We start from the raw sequence: 20,093 nt of genomic DNA, 5'->3' as shown, positions 1-20,093 counted from the left end.
CAGGCGTTCCCCGAAACACAACTTAAGCGGCACAGCTAACAACAGAAGCTAACGTCCGCTAGGAGAACTCGCTCCCTCCAGACCGTCGTGAGCCAATTACTCACGTCTTTCTTGGCAATTTTCGGAGTGGTATTTTTGAATTTGGAGGTCTTAAAGCGATTCATGCTGCTCTCTCGAATTGACTTTCGTGCCTTCCGGGTGTCTCGGTCGAGCTGGTTGGTACTCGGCGCAGTGCTCCTGTTGCAGCTTGACAGTTCGGTTTGGCCGCACGGTGTCCGCTCGCTTTGCTCCACAGAGCTGTCCGCTCGGGCGGTGTCTTTTTTCCCCCCAAACGCTAGCGAACCCACCTGCTCTGTCATGTGCTGCCGTGGGTCTTAAAACACGAACATCCTTCTTTGATTCATTCATCTGGTGGTCTTTAACTCAAACGAAACGGGTTGTGTTTTAATATGTTTAGTGGGTCATATGTGTTACCTATAAGAACCACTCCATTCGATTTTATACAAACAAACAAACATTTAAGATAAACTTTTTTCCAGATATTTCTTAAGAGAGCAGCATCTTGACTCTCGAATATCTTTGCACTCTCGGTAACGCCCACTCCCCTCCGCGCATGCGCAGTGACCCAGGAGCAGCGAGAAGTGAAGCAACCATGGCGTCCTCGGCTTCCCGGTGCTCCTCACGTTGGATTACAGTCTTCGTGTCCTCTGGAAGATGCCAGGCCGCCGCTGCGGTTGTCTCCGCCGGGCACGGAGGTATCCGCAGCTTATCTACCGTGCGAGCGGAGACGCTGCGGTGGGGAGGGACCCGGCTGTGTGGTGGAACGGGTAAAGCGTTGACATTGAGAGGGCTGTCAGGTGAGTGGCGTATGGTACTGGCCTATGCTAAGCTAGGCTAACTGTCTGGTTTACCCTTGTGACGCAGGATGAAAACAACCAACTTCGTAACTAGATTATTTTTTTTCAATAATGCCCAAAGCTGCTGTTTGAGACGGAAGCGTTCGTGACACAAAACGGCATTCTCTTTTATGCACGCAGGGTCGGGAGGGTCGATGCAACGTTATGCAATCACATGTGAAAACTTTTTTGGATTTTTTTTCAAGTTGGATCTGCTGATGCAAGTGTTGCGTCGTATTCTGCGATCCAGCAGATTGTAACAGTGTTTCACCTTTTTATTCTAACGTAAAATCCTCTATGTGGCACCAAAGCCGGGGCCGGGTAACGAGCCAAGATCACCACTGGTTTTCTTCCCAGTAACTTTTTTGGTGTCGCTTACAGTCTCTAGCACATTTTTGAGTTCTTGCAAGAGAACTATCTTCCGTTTACACACGTTTGTTTTTTAAGAAGTCCCCCATGCAGATCAGGCGAACTGCTGGCCTTGTGATCTTATTGGTGCATTACTGTAACAGTGAATAGCAACGCAGACCTGACAAAACAGCTGCTCTGCAGTTCTAAATGCTTCCAACCCTTTTATCTATCTTTCATATTTCAGGTGTCAAATCGCCACACGCGGCCTTCGCGCTGCCCTTTCACACAAGTGCGGCTGATCGCAGCAAGCAGGACTTCTACCAGATCCTCGGCGTCCCTCGCGCAGCCACCCAGAAGGAGGTCAAGAAAGCGTACTACCAGGTCTGCTCCGGTCCGACGCGCTTTCCCAGCCTGCGGTGTCGCTCTCGGTCGTCATAGCAGCTGACCGTGTGTTTGTTGTCCCTTCAGATGGCCAAAAAGTACCACCCCGACACCAACAAAGAGGACCCACAAGCCAAGGAGAAATTTGCCCAGCTGGCTGAAGCCTACGAGGTTCGGTCTCCCTTTCGCTCGAGAATCTCGCTGTAGATTCTGTTTGTTTTATTGGATATCTGTGGATATCCATCTCTTCCAATTGAAACGATCTCATTAGAAAGACAAATGCACGTCTTCCAACGTCCCTCCGATGTCTCCCTCAGGTCCTGAGCGACGAGGCGAAGCGGAAGCAGTACGACGCCTACGGCTCGGCGGGCTTTGACGGCGGTCAGGCCGGCGGAGGGCAGCGTTACTGGTCCGGACAGGCCAGCAGCGTGGACCCCGAGGAGCTCTTCCGCAAGATCTTCGGGGAGTACTCGGGAGGCCGCGGCTTCGGAGACTTCAACGCCATCTTTGAGCAGCCGCAGGAGGTGAGCGGGATGGGACTTTTTCTGCTTCTCATTTTGTCGTTTTTCGATTTGAGATTTAAGAGCGTTTCATTTCTGAGCCCTCATTTTCTTTGGACGCAGTACTTCATGGAGCTGACCTTCACTCAGGCAGCAAAGGGAGTCAACAAAGAGTTTTCTGTCAACGTGGAGGCGGCGTGCCAGCGCTGCGACGGCAAAGGCAACGAGCCGGGCACCAAAGTCCAGCACTGCCACTCCTGCAACGGCTCCGGCATGGTGAGCGCTCCGACGCCTCCGCCTTTTGATTTCAAATCTCCGTCCGTTGTCTTCGTCTCGCTTCACACGTGTGCCGTCCGTACTGCAGGAGACTGTGAACACGGGACCCTTTGTGATGCGCACCACGTGCCGTCGCTGCGCGGGCAAAGGCACCGTCATTGCCACTCCCTGTCAATCGTGCCGCGGGGCGGGACAGACCAAGCAGAAGAAGACCGTGATGGTTCCCGTGCCCGCAGGTCAGTCTCACTTAGCCCACCGCCATCAATGTTTATACACACACACACAGAGGATTCCTTTTTCATCATCATGAAAAAGAAAAGAACATTCGCCAACTTCATCTGTCTGTCTGTGCTAATGTTATAATGCACTCGAAGGAGCTCCGGGAAACAATGCATGCGATGGTTTTTGGATGTGCACGGCAACTGCACTTTGCTTTTCATTCCTTTTCCTGAATGTTTCTCAATCATTGCAGCTGTAGTTTACAAGAAATAAAGATTAGGTTCATTATGCCAGAAATAAAGCAAATTTAAAAGTAATTGCACAGAAAATGACATGATACAATAAATAAGCTTATTCTGAGTTTAGACTCTTTTTTTAATTCTTTATGGCTTCTTTAAGATATGTTGTGTATCCCACTAACTGGCTTGTTTTGGCTCCAAGGAGTGGAGGATGGTCAGACAGTTCGAATGCCGGTCGGTAAGAAGGAAATCTTCATCACGTTTAGGGTGAGTATCTTCATCACCTCCCCAAGCCACATTTAAATGAGCTTGAGCCGCTGAGCTGTCTGCACTCTTTGTGGTGCTCCGGTGCCCCGTGTGATCGCCTTGGACGTGTTTCTGGTTCGTATGTCCAGGTCCAAAAAAGTCCTGTGTTCAGGAGGGACGGCGCGGACATCCACTCTGACCTTTTCATCTCCGTGGCACAAGCGATCCTGGGCGGCGCGGCGAAGACGCAGGGCCTTTATGAAACACTCAACTTAACAGTAAGCCGACGAGCTCCTTCTCGGGCTTCCCTCGAGACGCAGCGGGCGTAATAAATGACCGGCTCTCTCCTCGTCCTCAGATAGCTGCCGGCATCCAGACGGACCAGAGGATCCGTCTGTCGGGGAAGGGAATCGCCCGCATCACCGGCTATGGCTACGGAGACCATTACGTCCATGTCAAAGTAAAAATACCCAAGTAAGGCTGCTCAGACGAGCGCAAAATCCTCCTTTTGCTTCATGCTATGTGACGGGGATACGGGGCCTGAATACAATGACTTTGTCATCTCGTAGAAAAGTATCTTACCAATCACAAGGATCCTAACGCACATTTTTAACCCGTGCAGGACGCTGACGGACCGACAGAGAGCTCTGCTAACGAGCTACGCGGAGGACGAGACGGAAGTCGAGGGGACGGTCAACGGTGTCACCAACACCACCACAGGCAAGAGGACGGCCACACTGACATTTAGCTAGCGAGCGAGTGGTATACGTCTTCTATCTACGGGGGGACAGAAGTTGTGATTCAGTAGTGAACGGGGCTGATGCAGTGTCCATCTCTGTCCAGGTGGGGGCGGCAGTGGTAAGCGCTCTGAGGCAGGGCAAAGCGGGCATGACCAGAAGGAAGCAGAGTTGAAACAAGAGGGGGGCGTCCTCTCCAAATTAAAGAATTTGTTTAGTTCTTCCTGACAGCCACAAACCAGGTAGGACCGGCATCGATTCATCCCAAATAAACAAGTCTCGTTCTGTCCCTGTGACGCACTGCGCGACCCTTTTTTCACGGTCCGGTTTGTGGCTGTCGCGTTGGAACACTGACGCACGCACCCCCCCGCATCCCGCTGGATGTTTGGCCAGTCAGAGTTGCCCTCGACGTCCCTTTTTATAGGATGTCTTTTATCAAACGCGGACTGCCTTGCCAGCCCGTCAAAAAACGGAATTGGTAAGTAATTTGTGTTTTAACTTTATCTTGTATTCTATTAAAGGCAAAAGGTCGTCTTGGAACTGAGGAGCGTCCCCAGAGGGCAGAAGGAAGGACGCACAGCCAGTCTTCATTAGGGGATGGGTGGTGGTGGTGGTGGAGGAGGAGGCCTACAGCGGCCGCGCACCACCGCCTGCAGCCAACACGACGGAGGATCAACTTCTATGTTCCCTTTTTTTTACCAGAATGAATCCAAACACGAGAGGATGTCCCAGTGCACCATTCACCCCTCCATGTTGGTTTTCAGTTGATCCCCCTGAAAAAGAAACGCGATGGCAGAATTCATGCGCACAGAAATAAATTATTATGTCAAAAGTTTGATTTATTGAACGTCCTGTTATTAAATATTTGGTTCTATATGCTTTTGGGAGTATCCCCCTCCCCGCCCCGCAGGTGGAATCTCCCCAGACTGGGGAGAGTGGTTACCGTACAGCTTGGCTGGTGTATTAAACTTGTGGCAAGTTTAATTTAGTTTCTCCTGAACTCTGAGGACTAATGATCCAACCCAACCCTTTGTTGTGTGAGAGACCGTTCTACACCGTCTCATTGAAGCGAAATACTGTGTCTGAGAAAATGCCCCTCAGTCCTTTGTACATATGTGTACTAAACTATTAAATAAAGGTTCTCCTGCTGACGAAGAGCGAGGAAAAAGTCAGCATCATATTCATCCGGATGAATCCTCGGGTAGTCCTTGTTTTTAATATTCCAAGCAAATGTATATAATAGTTGTGATGTATCAAGGTCTGTGGCAAGGAGCTCAAGTATAATCATTTATTAACATTTTTATTGTGATTTCAAACAGTTTCAAGGAATCACCTTTGTTTTATGGAACAGGAAAAGATTGTTTATTTCATATTAAAGAGAACGTACTCCAGGGGCTGAAATCATTTCTCCCCTAACCCAAAAAAGCTTTTCTGCAGTCAAATACACAACGAGATTAAGAGCAGAGTTGTTAAAAACAAATTCAAATTCAACATTAATTCAAGGTTCCCTCTGGGTTTAATCTGAGGTTCAATGACCAAAACTCCTGAGATTCATGAAATTGTCTCCTGTGTGCATCCAGAAATACTGTAGCATTACGACACGTCTCACTGGCATCCAAAAATACAATAGAATAAAACACGGACGTTGAGCTAAAGCCGTCCCCGTAACCTTCCTCCATATACATCGCATTGTATTTTCATCTGACTTCAACATGAACCTGAGAACACATCCTCACATCGGTTTACACGTCTGCTCGAATCTAATGAAAGAATCTCGTGCATGCAAACTACACAACGTGCAAACACGCGGAGCACAGGGCGCTCTTTGAAAGGTTTTCTCCTGCAGGGTTTCCTTTGGTACTCTGCATCCAACTGATCCAAGCTAAATAAACAACAGGCTTGGCGAGAAGAAGCAACAGTCAAAGTGCACTGGATAACTATGAGGATAAATATTAAACATTAATCGCAACACGGTCCAATGACACCGCAAGCATTTACACGCAGAACAATATAATCCTCCTTATCTGTGTTTAAAAGACAGTTGTGCATCCCACACTTACAGTATGAACGAAAAATGAATAATGGTTAGAGAGTTAGTGATGATACGTGCAGGTATATCCATGACATATGGATACATAAACAAGGTCTGGGCGCGCTGACGTAGTTCTCCATCTATCACGGAGATATCTAGCCTTCATGTAGACAATCTTTTACATTAGAATGAGATAATTTTGTTTTTAAAAGAGCTGTGAACACCCCGGTCCTAATATAGGCTCCTTTGGCAGGTCAGACTAAATCATCCATCTTGTATAGTTAAGCTCTGCATATAAAACAACTGTTTGTTTTTTTTGTCATAATAAAACAGTTTCATAACATTCTGAAACAGAGAAATCGTACATTTGAACGTGCATCTGATTCAGAGATCTAGTATGTTCACTGAAATATGTTAATTATCATCCACGTACCAGTGTAGGTGTGCCATATTGTTTTTGTGTAGAGGTGAAAAAAATACCGTAGTATTACTGACTCATACAGTTACTTCTCCTCTCTGGTCGAAAAAGGATCTTTGAATGCAAAAAAAGAAAAAATAGAAGGCTGCATTCAAATTCAACACGGCAGTCTGCCCAGCAAAAACAAGTGTGCTTGCTATTATATTCATGCCAAGCACACTTACCGTGCATAACATATGCATAGTATGCTTCACCGTGAATCAATGTGGATAATCAGTTGATCATAACTGAAAAATGACCCGTGTTCAGACAGTCGCACGCAGGCAGCTTCTACGTCACTTTGCTCGCCCACCTGGCGGTCAATTTGAAATGGGGAGGCAACGCACCGCCCTCATAAGTTAGGTATTAACATTTATGGAGGATTAGTGCAGAGGAGGTGGAGGAATAAAAAGACAGGAAGATAAATGGTGGCACGATGGTTGAAGATGGCGACTAAATGGTTCTACCAATCATTTGACGGGAAAGATTCAGCTGAGAGTTTATTTACCAGTCAGCTGCTCTCGTGGGGCGAAGACGCGACATTGAATGAACATGGACCCGTTTGTGTGAAACTAGGAAATGGCGTACGACTGGATGGGAGTCGCTGTCCTTTCTCATCCCGACAGCAGAGGGACACGGGTCGGCGGCGGCACCGCATCACATGAGATACCAGGCGACCAATCCCGCCAGAGCGGCGAACCAAGTGGCAACCAAAACCTGCCCGGTCGGGTGTCGGAGGACGGCCATGGCGAGCTGCGAGGCGTAGGCCGTCCCTCCAGATGCCGCTGTGACATGGGGAAAAAAAAGAACAAAAAGTTAAAAGAGGATTCACGTGACGCCGTTGCCACAGCGCTACAGAGAGAAGCATGGAGCCATACCCATTTTGGCAGCGTAGTAGGGACACTTGTTGATGTCTCCACCCATCGCTCCGTGGACGGGCGTGCCAGCGTCTAACACGTCCTCCTGGATGGTTTTGCCGATCTCCTCCAGCTCCTCAAACACCTGCCGCCACAAACAAACACAATTGTTCATGGAGGAAATAACGAGACAGTAACGCCGCATTATCTATGCGATCAACAGGAGCCTCATATTGTCACGTCACCCAACTCCACATCGAACAAAAAACATGTGCAATCCTCGTACCACATGACAGTTAGCCTAGCGCAGCATTACATATGCTTTAGCGTATCAATCTTTTGTAGTTAGGATACAGACCTAAAACCAAATAATGATTTCAATAGGTGCACAATATGAATGTATGACAGTGCATTGAATTCTACACATAATACTTCTTAAAATGAAGATAAACCCTTATTTAACCACTTCCCTGTACACCAGTGAATAGATATTGTTTGGCAGCACGCATCTATTTATTCTATTCTTAAACCCTCCAAACCTTACCTCCATGTTGAACTGGAAGGCCTTGACAGCCTCGTCTACCAGCCTCCTCTTTGTTTCCATATCCAGTTCCAGCTCGTTCATCCGACTACGGTACAGCTGCTTGAATGCTTTTGCACTGTGGATGCCTTCAAACTGATAGAATTCAAGGCCCTCCCCGGTGGACGGCAGCTTCATGGCCCTCTGCGCCACCTTCTTCAGCACCTGCCCCCCGGACAGGTCCCCCATGTAGCGGGTGTAGGCGTGGGCCACCAGCAGAACCGGGTCCTTCCGCCCGACTTCATGAATACGGTCCACATAGCGCCGGGTGGCCTGGGAGCAGCTGACCTGGTTTTGCCAGTCGGGGCCATAAAAGTACTCAAGGTCCCGGGCCAGGGCCTCATGGCGGTGCAGTTCTGTAGGGAAATATAGAGGGGCAAAATGGGGGTGGTCTTTGTTCCTTTCAATCTCCTCCTCCATGGCTGTGTAAGTGTAGTAGAGTGCCACGGCGCCAAGCTGAGGAGACAAGCAAGAAATGTTACAATGTTATATTGCTGGTCTCTTTTGTCCGATTTCCGTTGCTTGTTATATATATGCTTGCTTGTTTTGTCATTTATTTACTCATCTTGTTTGTTTAGTAAAGCACTTTATACCATTCAATAGTAACAATTCCTCGCGTCACTTACCTTGAAGAGCTCTTTGCGGATGCGTCCCTTAAGGAAATCTTTCACAAACTGGGTGTTTTCTGCCTTTTCGTGAACCTCCTTAGTCCCCGCTGCCAACACCTCGGACAGATCCTCAGGACTGGAGAAGAAAAAGAAATAGGGGGTCTAGTGTGTGTATGACAGAACCACAACAATCATAAATATTTTGTTATCTTATCTCACTGTTTCCGATGTAATGGTAATGGTGTACTGCTGGGAGATTTACCTGAGGGTGTCTTCTTTCCCCTCGTATACAGGCCCTGCTCCATTGGACACACTGGTGTTGACCTCCATCTTTTCTGCAGAAATTAGTGGTGCATTTCTGTCTATTAGTTCCCTAGAACCGATCGTCAATTCAGCATTATTTAAGTTCAAGTCAACATTTTAAGTACATATTTAAAGTTGTGACCAATGCATATGCAACAGTAACACATATTACATTGCATAATGTATCATCACATGACCTGTTGTTGTGGTCTACATGCGTCTCGAGTCCAGATGGTGTAACTGGCTTCCAGAATAAACAAGGAACAATGTCAGTGCTCCCTGTGGTTCTAGAGGTCATAGGTATTGTACTCCCAAATCATAAAATACATACTACTCAATAATGAAAATGTGGCCAGAGAAAAAGGCCAATGTAGACAAACAGTCAGTTGCCTAATCGGGAAAACGGGGAGTCGATATCACCCCGATTCTATTCAGAGTAGCTGTTGTCATTGGTGCGAGGGTCAAAGAAAAGATGCCTGTTGGTTAATTCAGCTGTTTTAAGCCTTTGACCTTACCTGCTCTGAGAACAAGGAAGGGCCAAGTGAAAGCCAATACAGTGCGATATCAAACTCAAACAAAAACAAAAAACACTCAGGTAGGAACTAAGTTACATGAATACACAACGAAAACAAACAAACAGCTCATTCAAATCACACCGCAGGCCCTTCTGGCGTTTACCGCAAGTCAAAAAAAGAGTCAACGGTGTTGTTCTGGTGATCAAACTACAGTTCAGTTCCTCAACGTATTCAGAAAACATGATCTCCCGCAGCCTTTCATCGAGATACAACTGCAGGTATTGTTTGTTTGTACTGACGTCATCTAACTAGCTAAAAGCCTTCTGACAACAACAGCTAACTTTGCCGGATGAGGCTAGCTAACTTAGCTAATAGCTAGCTAGCACTCCAACAAGCTAAACACACTTAAGTTGTTAACGTACGCCGTTAACGCCACGTCCCATTGTGAGCTCGGGGTTGTTTATTCCCCTGTTAAACGATCATATTAATGGTTTAGGAGGCTTTGGTATCATATTGATATTACAAACCTTCAGCCACTACCGTGCAGAGCGGTCCGGCTGGTCGGTGTAAAACTACGAATCAGGCTGGAGAATCGGTACTGAGCGACCCGTCTGACTCCGCCCCCTCCGGACTCCGCCCCCTCCCTGCAGCCCGATGTCGGGCGCGAGGTCTCAGGGGCCTGTTTCAGAAAGGAGGTTAAGTGAAAACTCTGAGTATGTTAACCCTGAAATGAGGGAAACTCTGAGTTTTCTGTTTCAGAATGGGAGGTATGTTAAACCTGAGAAAGCAGAGTAAGTCAAGCCTGTTTCAGAAAGAGAGGTAACTTATACTCAGAGTCAGTTACCATGGCAACTTACTCTGTGAACCTAACCTGGTCGGGAGCAGGTTTTCTTCGGGAAACCCAGAGTTTATTTCGTCTCCTCCCCTTTTTTAAAGAGGAAGTGGTATTTAATCACCTCATTCATTCTTTCGGTATTCATTCATTGCGCACATTTCAGTCACGCAGAGCGCATCAAATCGACACTGGATGCTATTTAGTTATTTATATGTCAAATGTTTGTAAAGTCAGGTAGACTACAACCATGATATGTTCAAGCCTTACCTGATTGAATTATGTTTTTATATTTCATTTTCAGCTGCTGCCATGTTCTTTTAATGCCTGCAGGATTGCACCTACATGAAAATTAAAATTAGGTTGAATAACACACTGTTCTTCCAGGTTCACTTCTGATATTATAACAGTTGGGCAAGTCACTTATATTACTAACTACAACTGGCTTCTTCAACAGTGTAATTAGATTAATGTAATAATGACTATCTCTAGAAAGTATTGGTCTACTTATTACTAATTACTTTCTAAATCCCATATCAACCTCAACCACTTGAACAATACAAGGAGAGACAAGAAACTGCACTTTTAATGCTTTCAAATAAACATTATACAATTGCATGAATTATTCTTGAAAAAATATATCTTTTAAAATTTGATGTTAAATCCACTATTGTTTTATACAGAATTGCTTTATAGTTTATGCAGCATTTAATGCAATTACATCAGATTTTACTTAAAATTACGGAATTAAATTACAGTTTTTAGATTACATAGAAATTAATTACACACAACACTGTATAACAGTAATTGAAATGTAAACTTACGCATTGACTCGAGCAGCTATTTTCTCCCAAGCTAACTCTCTGTCCTTCGCCGCTGCAGCCGTGTTGCTTTTTTTTTAAAATATATGTTCGTACTCTCCATATGCTTGCATAAGCACATCCAGTTCTGCTGGTGAAAAATATGAAGACCTCTTTTTGTCTGGCGCTGTTGCCATGGTGACTCGTAATATCTGCGCTCCATTGATAATGGCTTTTTATAGTTGTAGTGCACGCGCTTAACTCAGAGTAGGTCAACTCAGAGTTGATTGAACTAACTCATTTCAGCTGTTCTGTAACCGAAAACTCAGAGTTTCCCATCTCAGGGTAAGTCAACTCACAGTTCAAGTTTTAACTCAGAGTTGGTTGAACCTCCTTATTGAAACAGGCCCCAGGAAACGCTGACGCAAGTTTGTTTAACAACTAACGTTGGCTTCCAAATGACCAGTGGCGGTGGTCAACTAACGCTAAGCCTTCTCTGCTGGCCTAAACAGAATCATGAAGTTATGGCTATTTTTTATTTATGTCGTTTTCACCTACAGTTTTTGACTGAAGTTTTTATCCAATCAGACTCTAGGCGGATTATAAATTAAAGTAACGTTACATGGTAGGTGCTTGTATTGTGATGGAGGAGAAAAGGGTGTTGAAGTGAGAGTAAAGTGGCTGCCACCTTGACGCAGAAACGGAGCACCGTGTTTTCTGTTTTATTGACAACCTGCTGAAGTACCATAAACTCTCGGCTACGACATTGCTGATTGTCATAACTTCAACCAATCACATCTTTGGTTTGAAGTGTTACGGGGCGTGTATTGGACGTACCAGCAGTGATTGGTCAGCGGGACTTTTGTCAAACAAAACGCTAACTTGCAGATCTGAATAGTCTGTAAACAGCTTTTGTTAAGTGAACCGCTTTTGTATTTTTAACTTCTGCAGTGTTGTAAGTAAAAAGTAACTGATTCTTTTGAGTTGTTTGTTTCGTTTGAGTTTATTACATTAATTTGATTATGTGTATTGTCCGTTACTCTGCATACCCCTGTATCTGCAGTTACTGTATTTATAGTTGTTGAGCTTGATGTAACATTTTATTTCATTTTAAATTTTATTGTTATTTGAATACGAGGTGTTTGCAGAAAACAAATAATAACCTCCTTGGGACGCTACAGTTAAAGGTTATTAGGTTATTCAACTATAGAAAGACGGCACAGAAGGCCGAGGTAGAAAATGCACGGCCTGCCACTGCAAATGGCAGATATTGTACCTCCACTGTCATATTGTAAATATACTACTAATAATATTTGTATTAATTTTGCCATGGAATTATTTTTTAATGTAGTGGTCGAGAAACAGTCAAAAATAACATAAATTACTTCAGCAATAGCTTAATTCCAAACCCAAAGTGATAAAGATGGTGTCCCTGTGTGGTGCAGCTTATAGTCACATAGCCATAAACAAAATAGAAAGACTTAATAACGATCCACAGACCAAATATCTCACCTGGGTGCCTAGCCATAAGAAAAAGATGTATTTCTCTCTCAAATCATTACATTACAAAATCAACTCCAACCCAAAGATCTAAGACCACATCAGCAGAGTAGAAGAGAATAACCACAAGGTGGCATTCACATCAAGCAAATCTGGGTTTGCAGGTTCTGTTTCACAAATAGTTTGAATACATGGAAGAAAAAAAACAATGAAATCTCACTTTGGGCTAATGTTGTAGTTCAAGTGACTTTTTTGGGGGGGGGAGTAACTAAATTATGCAATAAACTCAGTTATGATTCTTTATATTATGGACACATTATGTGTTATTTTTGGGGGGGAAAACAATTCCATCAATAGAAATCAATAATATTGAATACCTTCTATTATAAAAAGTGTAGTTGTTATAACTAGACAGGATTGTTGATATGCAATTATCTTTGTTATTAAAGCGCTGCAGTTTTCCTGAATCGGTTCGGTTGTTGTAGATTTTATGGAGCGTCAGTCCTGACTGGAGCTTAATCTATCTACGACCAGACATCCACAGCAGATCTTCATGCCAGATGTTTGTTGTGGAGTCAAACTCCTTTAAAAAACTGAAGAAAAAAATCATTTAGGGTGTCTGTATTTTGAGAGGTGAAAGGGGGAAGGAGAGGAGCAAGGCATTAGCATGACAATGTACTGTAAACATGGAGTGTACGGTGAAAATACAAGAGTTCTTCCAAAGAAGCTGTTTGTCCTGATTCGCCTCAAACACATAGTCCACCTCCGCAGAACGTGTTGGTCGGTCACTGTGGTACAAACAAGACCAGCTTCCTTCATGTCGGCCTTTTCACGCCTAATAAGGGTTTTTCAGGTGTTTTGTTTACATTATGTTTCAAACATGCTGCTCGTTTATCATGTCGGCAATAGTTGTTTGTTTGCTGGCCAGATTGTTCACGGGTTAATGATCGTACGCACGGAGTATTTAATCGTCTGCGCTCTCATTTGTGGGGGAGAGGTAGTGTATGTGTGTGTGTGTGTGTGTGTGTGTGTGTGTGTGTGTGTGTGTGTGTGTGTGTGTGTGTGTGTGTGTGTGTGTGTGTGTGTGTGTGTTTGTTACTGTCAAAAGCCTCATACCAGTCTGGCAGCCGGCTGCAGTGTCAGATGCTTGGTTGGCATGGCAGCGGAGATGCCCCCCTTCCCCTTCCCCTTCCCTCCCCCCCTCACTCTGCTACTGATCCACAGGAGGCCGGTGGGGGTAAAGATGAGCGAACAAGATGATTCACTTCCCTCCAACACGGCCAGCAAGCTGTTGCCATTACATTAAATTGCTTTGGGAAGTGATTCTGTGCCAGCCATGCAGTTCAATAACATAGGAGGAGGACTTTAGTCTAAAAGCTGGGATTGGGGAAACATCGGCGAATTTAATAAACTCTTGATTAATTGATGCTGATTTCCCCATTTACGGGTGATAAAATTCACAGAACCCAAATGTTTGTCAACTCTGTCCACTGAAACTTTCTTCAACTCTATTCTGCGGTAACTTTGATTGGTTTCTCACGCTGGACCCCATGCGCGGCAGTCGCTGATGGCAGATGGTGCATCAACAACACTCATAAATATCCCGCATAGGAAATGCTGCAGGAGGTCCATTTAGACGGACCTCTCTTTGACAGAGGATTGGTGATCTGATGCTTTTGATTACATCATGGCAATCAGAAAAGACGATGACATGTGGCTGTGATAAGGTAAACAATGCAAAAAAAAAAAAAAACTTTAACTTTAAACATCACAGACAATTTACTTGTCATGTATTAATATCAATAACAACAATGCTGATAGCTGTTGGGTTAACTTACTTCACTGGTGCCTCTGAGAGAAAGTCACTTCAGATGTCTGCTCAAATCAGATGCCGTAGTTTTTCCCTGTACATAAACAAGACCTGACTCCTTTGGGACATTTACAATGCTACATAAATCAACAACAAATTATCATAGATTCAGTCATATCCATTTGCTCTAACTCACTGTGACATTTAAACAGGCGGCTTGGGAAAATAATTACAATATGTAATGATTGTTATCAAAACCACAAGCTGTTTAAGAAGGGCTAATCATTCGCAAAATTCTAAACCGTGTTATTATTAATTCATCTAATCTGTCTCCTTGTTGAAACAGGGACACTGCATTTTCAAACACGATGCAAAGCCTGTAATCTATGAACAGAACACACACAAAGAAACGATGGTTCAAATATCCATAAAAGTTGTGACTTCTCGCGAGAAGTCACAACAAAACACAACAAACGAGACTTCCGTGTCCGTTTTAGATTTCGCGGGTCTGAACGAAAAGCTCGTTGTATAGATGGGAAGACTTCAACCAAAGACACATGCTGTGCACTTGTAACACACTGGCTTTTCCAGTATATTATCGCCGACGTTGATTCAGAGTTTTTAACAGTTGTTAATGGTTTATAGCGCGGTTTGAGTTCTGCGTCAGACGCCAGCATGTCACTGCTGTCCCTGGTTGAGCAAACTATCAAGTCCTGCAAAGCTGAACAAACCAAGATTAACGACAGTATTCAATTCTACAGAGACCTGCTGCAGACCCTGTAAGTCAGGACATTACATTCAGCTGACGCTTTGCATGCATTGCGTACGCCACGTTGTTCAATCAGTAATCACGATTTCAGCCGTCTCCAGAGAACTCCAAAGCAAACAAAAAATACATTCTAAATAAATGCTATAGTTGGACCTTCAACCTATTTGTGCATGCAAAATACCCTGTAATGGATGCAGATGTTACGTCTTATCTTCGCCAGCCCCGGTGTGCGGCCCCGTTCTCCTGTGGAAAGATCATTGACGTACCAGAGTAATCTGTAATGATCTACCACGGATCTTTTGGGTGGTGCACCCATCTGGCGCCGTGGCTTAGTTGGTCACGGTTCTAATCCCAGTAGTGCTCCTTGCAAAGGGTCACGTACTACAACCAACGTCAAAGATGCTTACAATAAAATGAAATTGATCTTTTCTTTTAAATCCAAAAGGATTTGAAAGCACGGTACTTATTTTTGTCAAGGCGCTTTAATATCTAAAATGATTGGTTTTGTTTGTTTGAACCTGTATTTACTGTTGTGTCATGACATCGGAGTCTTAAACTCACACAAAGAATAACTATTAAAACACGCTATCATTTTGGGATCTGTGGTAAACTGGATGCAACTAGAATCTGGATGGTACAACCCTATTTACAAAACAGTCTATCAAATACATAATTGCATTGTGAGATTTGCCCGTTAACACTGTATATATTGCTTCTCGCAGAACGCCAAAGACGGGCTTTGATGAGACCCAGTGTGCCAATGATGCAGCTACAGGTAATTAAAAAAATAATTGGTTTGTGCACACAGAAAAAACAAAAGATTAGTTGACGTTTGAAGGCATTTTTCATCCGTGGTCACACGGATGAAAAATTTAACCCTTTCAGGTTAAATAACTAACCACGTGTTTGCATGCTTCTATCTCCGCAGCCACAGACACCTCACCAGGGGAAAAAGAAGATATAGAATTGCTTGAACGAGCCCTTGAAAAAGCCCTTCGCGTCCGCAGCGGCACAGGACATTCTAAAAAAGACCCCAGCAAACAATCTCCACCTCTAAAGGAACCTTGCCCTGCCGCTGTTGCGTGCACAGAGGGAACGCCGGCCTCTGCAGCTCCCAAAGTAAATCGCCCCGCGTCCAGATCGACCTCTAAATCGGCTAACCCGAAGGAGCCCAAAAAGCCGGGCACGTCGGTACCCTCCACACTGAGCTCCAAACTCTCTGCTGGACACTATCCCGGCCGGCGCAAAACCACAAGTAAAAGTCCTTTTTCTGCAGCTGGGTTAGCGCATCGCCAGGCAGCAAGGAAACCCCAGCAGGCGGCGTCGGGCTCTGGCTCCGTCCACGCGGGTCACTTACACACATCTACCCTCCACTCTAAGAAGAAGACCATTCGAAGCGACTTGTCGAGTGGACACGACCTGAGCGGAGCCGCGGCGGCCTCGGATCCCTCCAATAACCCGGTGGCCGTTTCGCTGGCTGAGGAGCTCGGAGGAGCTCGCCGCTTACTCGGCCCGAGTGGGTATGTTTTTATTTTCACGCCGTGAAGAAAACCACGCTTTGTCAGTGTCACAAACTGGAGGGGAAATCTGTTTGCTGCGTTATTCTAATGGTTCATTTGGCCCTTTTTGCTGCTTGGCAGGAAAGCTGCTGAACCGATAGCGAAATGGAAATCTCTAAGGAGCAAGCAAAACAGGTGGCCCAAAACTTTCTCTTTTTTTCATACATTTTCAAAGCAGATTCCTATTTGGGACCCTAAGTTCCCCGCTTTACCTTCCTTTTAGGTTGTGGGACAAAGTTGTTGCCCTACAGAGGAAGCCCGTGCCTGGGAGGAGTCACTTCATGGAGAGAATGAGAGCTACGGTATCCTTCCTCTTTCTATGGAAGCCTGTCAAAAAGAGCTTGGAAGCCTCCGACTTGTTTTCCACACGGTGTAATGTTGGGTTTGGGAATACACTTGTGCTTCAGTTACAATTCCACTGATCTGCACTGTGCAGCTATTTGAAATGAGCGCGGCATGTGCGTCGAGACTCTGCACACATGCGACAAATACACTTTCATTCATCTCGGGGGCCGTGTCCTTGACCCCTGCCTTTCTGAACCTGCCAGTTCCCCAGGGATCCTCCGTGCGGCGTCCCAGATCAGGCCGGGCTTCTGGCTCACCAAGGGCCTGGCGTCGACCGCCACTGCCAGACCACGGAGCTTCTGGCCAGACGGACGCAGGGAGCAACCACGGAGCTGGGTAAGAGCCTGAACAGATGACGCACTCAAACGCTCACAGTTAGGAGTGATTTGAGGAGGAATGAAATCAATTGTGTGTGCGCGTGTGTGAGAAAATGATTATCTGTGAGGAAACTGCTCAGGGAGTTGTCAGTAAGTACCTTTTTATGAGGGCCAATTAGACTGATATATCAGTGATGAGCCTCTGCCAATCACGCTCAGGACCCTGGAATGAGCATGTTGAGACGTAAAGCTTTTTGGTATTTTTTCACATTTTTGAGATCGTCAAAGTGTGATTAAAACCAACCAATTGGGGCGAACAGTTCAGTAAGAGAAAAGGAGTGTTTGAAGCACCCAATCGAGCACCGGGACATTAGCATAGTATGTCAATCGCACGGACTACAAACACGGGACTAATTGACACGAGGCAATTACGCCAAACTGCTCCACTCTCTCGTGCAATAATGCTGATTAGTTTGTTTTTGTATTTCCGCGCAGCTGTTGAGTCAAACAAACACGGTTCACGTCTGGCGGTTTTCCGATGAATGCAGCACAGCTTCAGAACTTTGCAAAACGAGATAGGAATGAATGACTCTACCAGTCTAAAGGTTGGACACGCTGAAAGTGTACTTACTGTAGCTTTTCTTTTCTTTTTTTAAACCATGTGTTTCATGAGTCGCAAACAGATTATTATCCTAATTATTTTTTCCACTGCACAGACTTGCAAAGTCAAGAAGGCATCGGCAGAGTTCCCACCTTGTGTTTTGAATTTCCGGTCCTGCTATAATGAAGGCCCACAGATTTTCCATTCGCATCATCTTCAGGGGGGGGACTTTTATGTTTAGCACCGATGGGTCCGGGGGTAGAACAGGTTTTGTCTCCGAGGGAGGGGTCCAGCGTTCGTCGCATTTGGAAAAAAGGAGCTCGTGATTGACGCGGCGCGCTAACGAGCTAATGCAGCGTCTCCATCCCGGCGCATGGAAAATGAAAACAGAGCCGCGGTGAACCCTCAGTGCCAGATCAGTAGTTTCCTTGGCCTCGACAGATGACCCCCCCACCCCCTTTCATCCCCATGACGGTGGGGTTTTAGAGCCGTCTATCCCGGTGTGGCCAGGCAAGGGCCTCTCTATTTAAAGCTGAGGCCGCCGAGACGAAAAAGAAAAAAAACCTTTTAGGCTACAGTTGCTCACGCTCTAAAAATAACCTTATTTTTTTTTCCATCAGCGTGGCAGGCATGGGATCGATGGAGAACAGAGGGAGGTCGTCTTTGCCCCGCTGGGGCAAATGGAGCGGGGGAGGACGGGATGATTGCCCCCCTGCCGCCGACTTTAACCTACGCGACGGAGGCAGAGCTCGTAGAGCTGGAGACGCTGCGGACGAGGGTGTCCCTGCTGCGGCAGGAGATTTACCTCGAGCAGGTGAGGGGTGATGGGGCGGACGGACAGGACAGGACAACAATTCATACGCAAAATGGATTCAACTGTGCGTTGTGTTGTGAGTTCTGGTGGATAACTTCTAGGGGTGTGCTGACGGTCTCTTCTTCTGTGTGACAGGCTGTATTGGACACCCTGTCCCCCCTACTCCCCTCCATAGTCCCCGGGCCTGGATGTCCTGACCTCAGTGCCCTGAGGGACCTGTACTCCCTGCTAGGGGAAGGAGGGGAGCGCTTCCCCGCTTTAGTGCTGGACTCTGAGCCCTGACTGACCACGTGACACCGGCCTCAACTTGGTCTTCCTCCTCTTCAGACACATACGATGAACACAGTATTACGTCTCGCTGTAATGCGATCCGGGGTGACACCAGTTGACGCATTCCCTTCTGACACTGTCAATAAATCTACAACGTAAAACTCACAAAAGTAATCGCAGGACAGATTGTGTGATGCTGAGCAGGTGGGCCTAATGAAGTGTGACGCTTGACCATGAATCAGGATTCAAGGCGTAGAACTTCATTTATTAAGTGTCTGAGCCCAGGCACTTACATGTGGGATTGTGGTTGTTTATTATTTGTTATGTGCTGTTGTTGCAATTTTACATTTTTTTCCACATTATTTAAACAATAGACTGGATATTTTGTATTTCCACTTGATATTCCTATATAACTTTCAATTTGAACTGGTTAGGTTTTATTTATTATTAAAAATTAAACAATTCAATACCTAGGGTAACGTTTTTTTCCACTTTATTCTAACTCCATAATGCACTTCTCTCTGTTCCAGCAGGTGGCACTAAGCTCACAGAAGAAGTAACCATAGAATGCACGAGCAGATGACTTGTGCCAATTGCTCCAATCATTCAATGAAAAGCCAATTGGACTCAAACGGGGACTTAGAATAACCCGTGAAAATAAGACTTAACAAGATACCAAGAGATAAAGGCGCTTCATCTTATTTTAGTCCCGTCTTTCACAGAAAGCATTGACTTCAGCCTCATGCGCCACGTGTTTTTCTTAAGATGTGGCTGATAAGAGATTCCGAGAAGCTCAAAATGTAAATGAGTGTGTTCATTATTTAAGACAGTCGGACCTCTCTACCATAATGTTTCTCCATCTGCTGTGTGTGTTTTCCATGCTGGGCTTTTATGATCCACATCGAATGACATATAACACGCATATACCAGCATGGGGGCCCAATCCATGTCTGTGTGATGTGAGAAGGCGGGTAGTTGTGGCTTTGCCCCTCCCAAACACATGCCGTGTGCGGGCGTGAGTGAGATGCGCAGACTCTCGTAGAAGGCCTAAAAGCCTTTTTGCCCACAGATGACGTGTGGCTGGCAGGGGCTGTGCCAGACCGGGCAACAGGTGGCGCTGGGCTCACGCAGCAGGACGTGGGTGTTTGGGGCCCTACACACACACACAAAAAACGAAGAGACGTGCACACTCAACGGCAGGCTGACTCACAAAGAGGGCCACCGGGGGGCGTCGCTGCAAGCTGGAAATGGCACATCTCTCCCCCCCCCCAAGCAGAGG

At 45.7% G+C, this 20,093-nt stretch overlaps 4 protein-coding genes across 7 annotated transcripts in view; 2 read left to right on the top strand and 2 right to left on the bottom strand.

The window, feature by feature from the left end:
* The window catches only part of LOC120827576 (mitochondrial import inner membrane translocase subunit TIM16), a 90,264-nt gene extending 89,905 nt beyond the window's left edge, over positions 1-359 (bottom strand). For both annotated transcript variants that reach the window (XM_040190579.2, XM_040190577.2), the window contains exon 1: positions 105-359. In XM_040190579.2, the coding sequence (XP_040046513.2) occupies positions 105-359 (255 nt within the window). The remainder of the gene's footprint in view (positions 1-104) is intronic.
* A 95-nt stretch (positions 360-454) lies between these two features.
* On the top strand, positions 455-5,035 carry dnaja3a (DnaJ heat shock protein family (Hsp40) member A3a). 2 transcript variants are annotated; one of them, XM_040190582.2, is made up of 12 exons: positions 622-857; positions 1,492-1,628; positions 1,716-1,799; positions 1,946-2,152; positions 2,252-2,404; positions 2,493-2,640; positions 3,065-3,129; positions 3,258-3,386; positions 3,467-3,582; positions 3,731-3,828; positions 3,952-4,087; positions 4,367-5,035. In XM_040190582.2, the coding sequence occupies exons 1-11, from the start codon at positions 653-655 to the stop codon at positions 4,071-4,073; spliced, it is 1,464 nt and encodes a 487-aa protein (XP_040046516.2). In that variant the 5' UTR covers positions 622-652; the 3' UTR covers positions 4,074-4,087; positions 4,367-5,035. The 2 variants fall into 2 exon arrangements, with proteins under 2 accessions (XP_040046517.2, XP_040046516.2); XM_040190583.2 differs by lacking the exon at positions 3,952-4,087 and having other exon boundaries at positions 455-857.
* A 97-nt stretch (positions 5,036-5,132) lies between these two features.
* hmox2b (heme oxygenase 2b) lies at positions 5,133-15,170 on the bottom strand. 2 transcript variants are annotated; one of them, XM_078083778.1, is made up of 7 exons: positions 15,090-15,170; positions 14,168-14,233; positions 8,642-8,714; positions 8,398-8,515; positions 7,736-8,227; positions 7,213-7,336; positions 5,133-7,119 (listed from the first exon to the last, which is right to left on the bottom strand). In XM_078083778.1, exons 3-7 carry the CDS (start codon positions 8,707-8,709, stop codon positions 6,992-6,994), a joined length of 930 nt encoding a protein of 309 aa, XP_077939904.1. In that variant the 5' UTR covers positions 8,710-8,714; positions 14,168-14,233; positions 15,090-15,170; the 3' UTR covers positions 5,133-6,991. The 2 variants fall into 2 exon arrangements, with proteins under 2 accessions (XP_077939904.1, XP_040046521.1); XM_040190587.2 differs by lacking the exons at positions 14,168-14,233; positions 15,090-15,170 and adding an exon at positions 9,725-10,035.
* Positions 14,590-19,293, top strand: tedc2 (tubulin epsilon and delta complex 2). Its single transcript, XM_040190586.2, has 8 exons — positions 14,590-14,918; positions 15,631-15,683; positions 15,837-16,428; positions 16,549-16,602; positions 16,691-16,769; positions 17,016-17,148; positions 18,351-18,544; positions 18,680-19,293. The coding sequence occupies exons 1-8, from the start codon at positions 14,815-14,817 to the stop codon at positions 18,824-18,826; spliced, it is 1,356 nt and encodes a 451-aa protein (XP_040046520.2). The 5' UTR covers positions 14,590-14,814; the 3' UTR covers positions 18,827-19,293.
* The last annotated feature ends 800 nt before the right edge of the window (positions 19,294-20,093 follow it).

Source organism: Gasterosteus aculeatus, chromosome 11, assembly GCF_964276395.1.
Source record: "Gasterosteus aculeatus chromosome 11, fGasAcu3.hap1.1, whole genome shotgun sequence".
Taxonomy (NCBI): Eukaryota; Metazoa; Chordata; class Actinopteri; order Perciformes; family Gasterosteidae; genus Gasterosteus; species Gasterosteus aculeatus.
This window is presented reverse-complemented; position numbering and strand designations above follow the sequence as displayed.

Coding starts and splice junctions, on each gene's coding strand:
- hmox2b (XM_078083778.1), bottom strand. CDS start 8,709: ATGGAGGTCAACACCAGTGTGTCCAATGGAGCAGGGCCTGTATACGAG. Junction 7,337..7,735: donor CCTTCCAGTTCAACATGGAG/GTAAGGTTTGGA, acceptor TTGTGGCGGCAG/GTGTTTGAGGAGCTGGAGGA. Junction 7,120..7,212: donor CTACTACGCTGCCAAAATGG/GTATGGCTCCAT, acceptor CCCATGTCACAG/CGGCATCTGGAGGGACGGCC.
- dnaja3a (XM_040190582.2), top strand. CDS start 653: ATGGCGTCCTCGGCTTCCCGGTGCTCCTCACGTTGGATTACAGTCTTC. Junction 1,800..1,945: donor AGCTGGCTGAAGCCTACGAG/GTTCGGTCTCCC, acceptor TGTCTCCCTCAG/GTCCTGAGCGACGAGGCGAA. Junction 2,641..3,064: donor GATGGTTCCCGTGCCCGCAG/GTCAGTCTCACT, acceptor TTTGGCTCCAAG/GAGTGGAGGATGGTCAGACA.
- tedc2 (XM_040190586.2), top strand. CDS start 14,815: ATGTCACTGCTGTCCCTGGTTGAGCAAACTATCAAGTCCTGCAAAGCT. Junction 16,429..16,548: donor CGCTTACTCGGCCCGAGTGG/GTATGTTTTTAT, acceptor GCTGCTTGGCAG/GAAAGCTGCTGAACCGATAG. Junction 16,770..17,015: donor TGGAGAGAATGAGAGCTACG/GTATCCTTCCTC, acceptor TGAACCTGCCAG/TTCCCCAGGGATCCTCCGTG.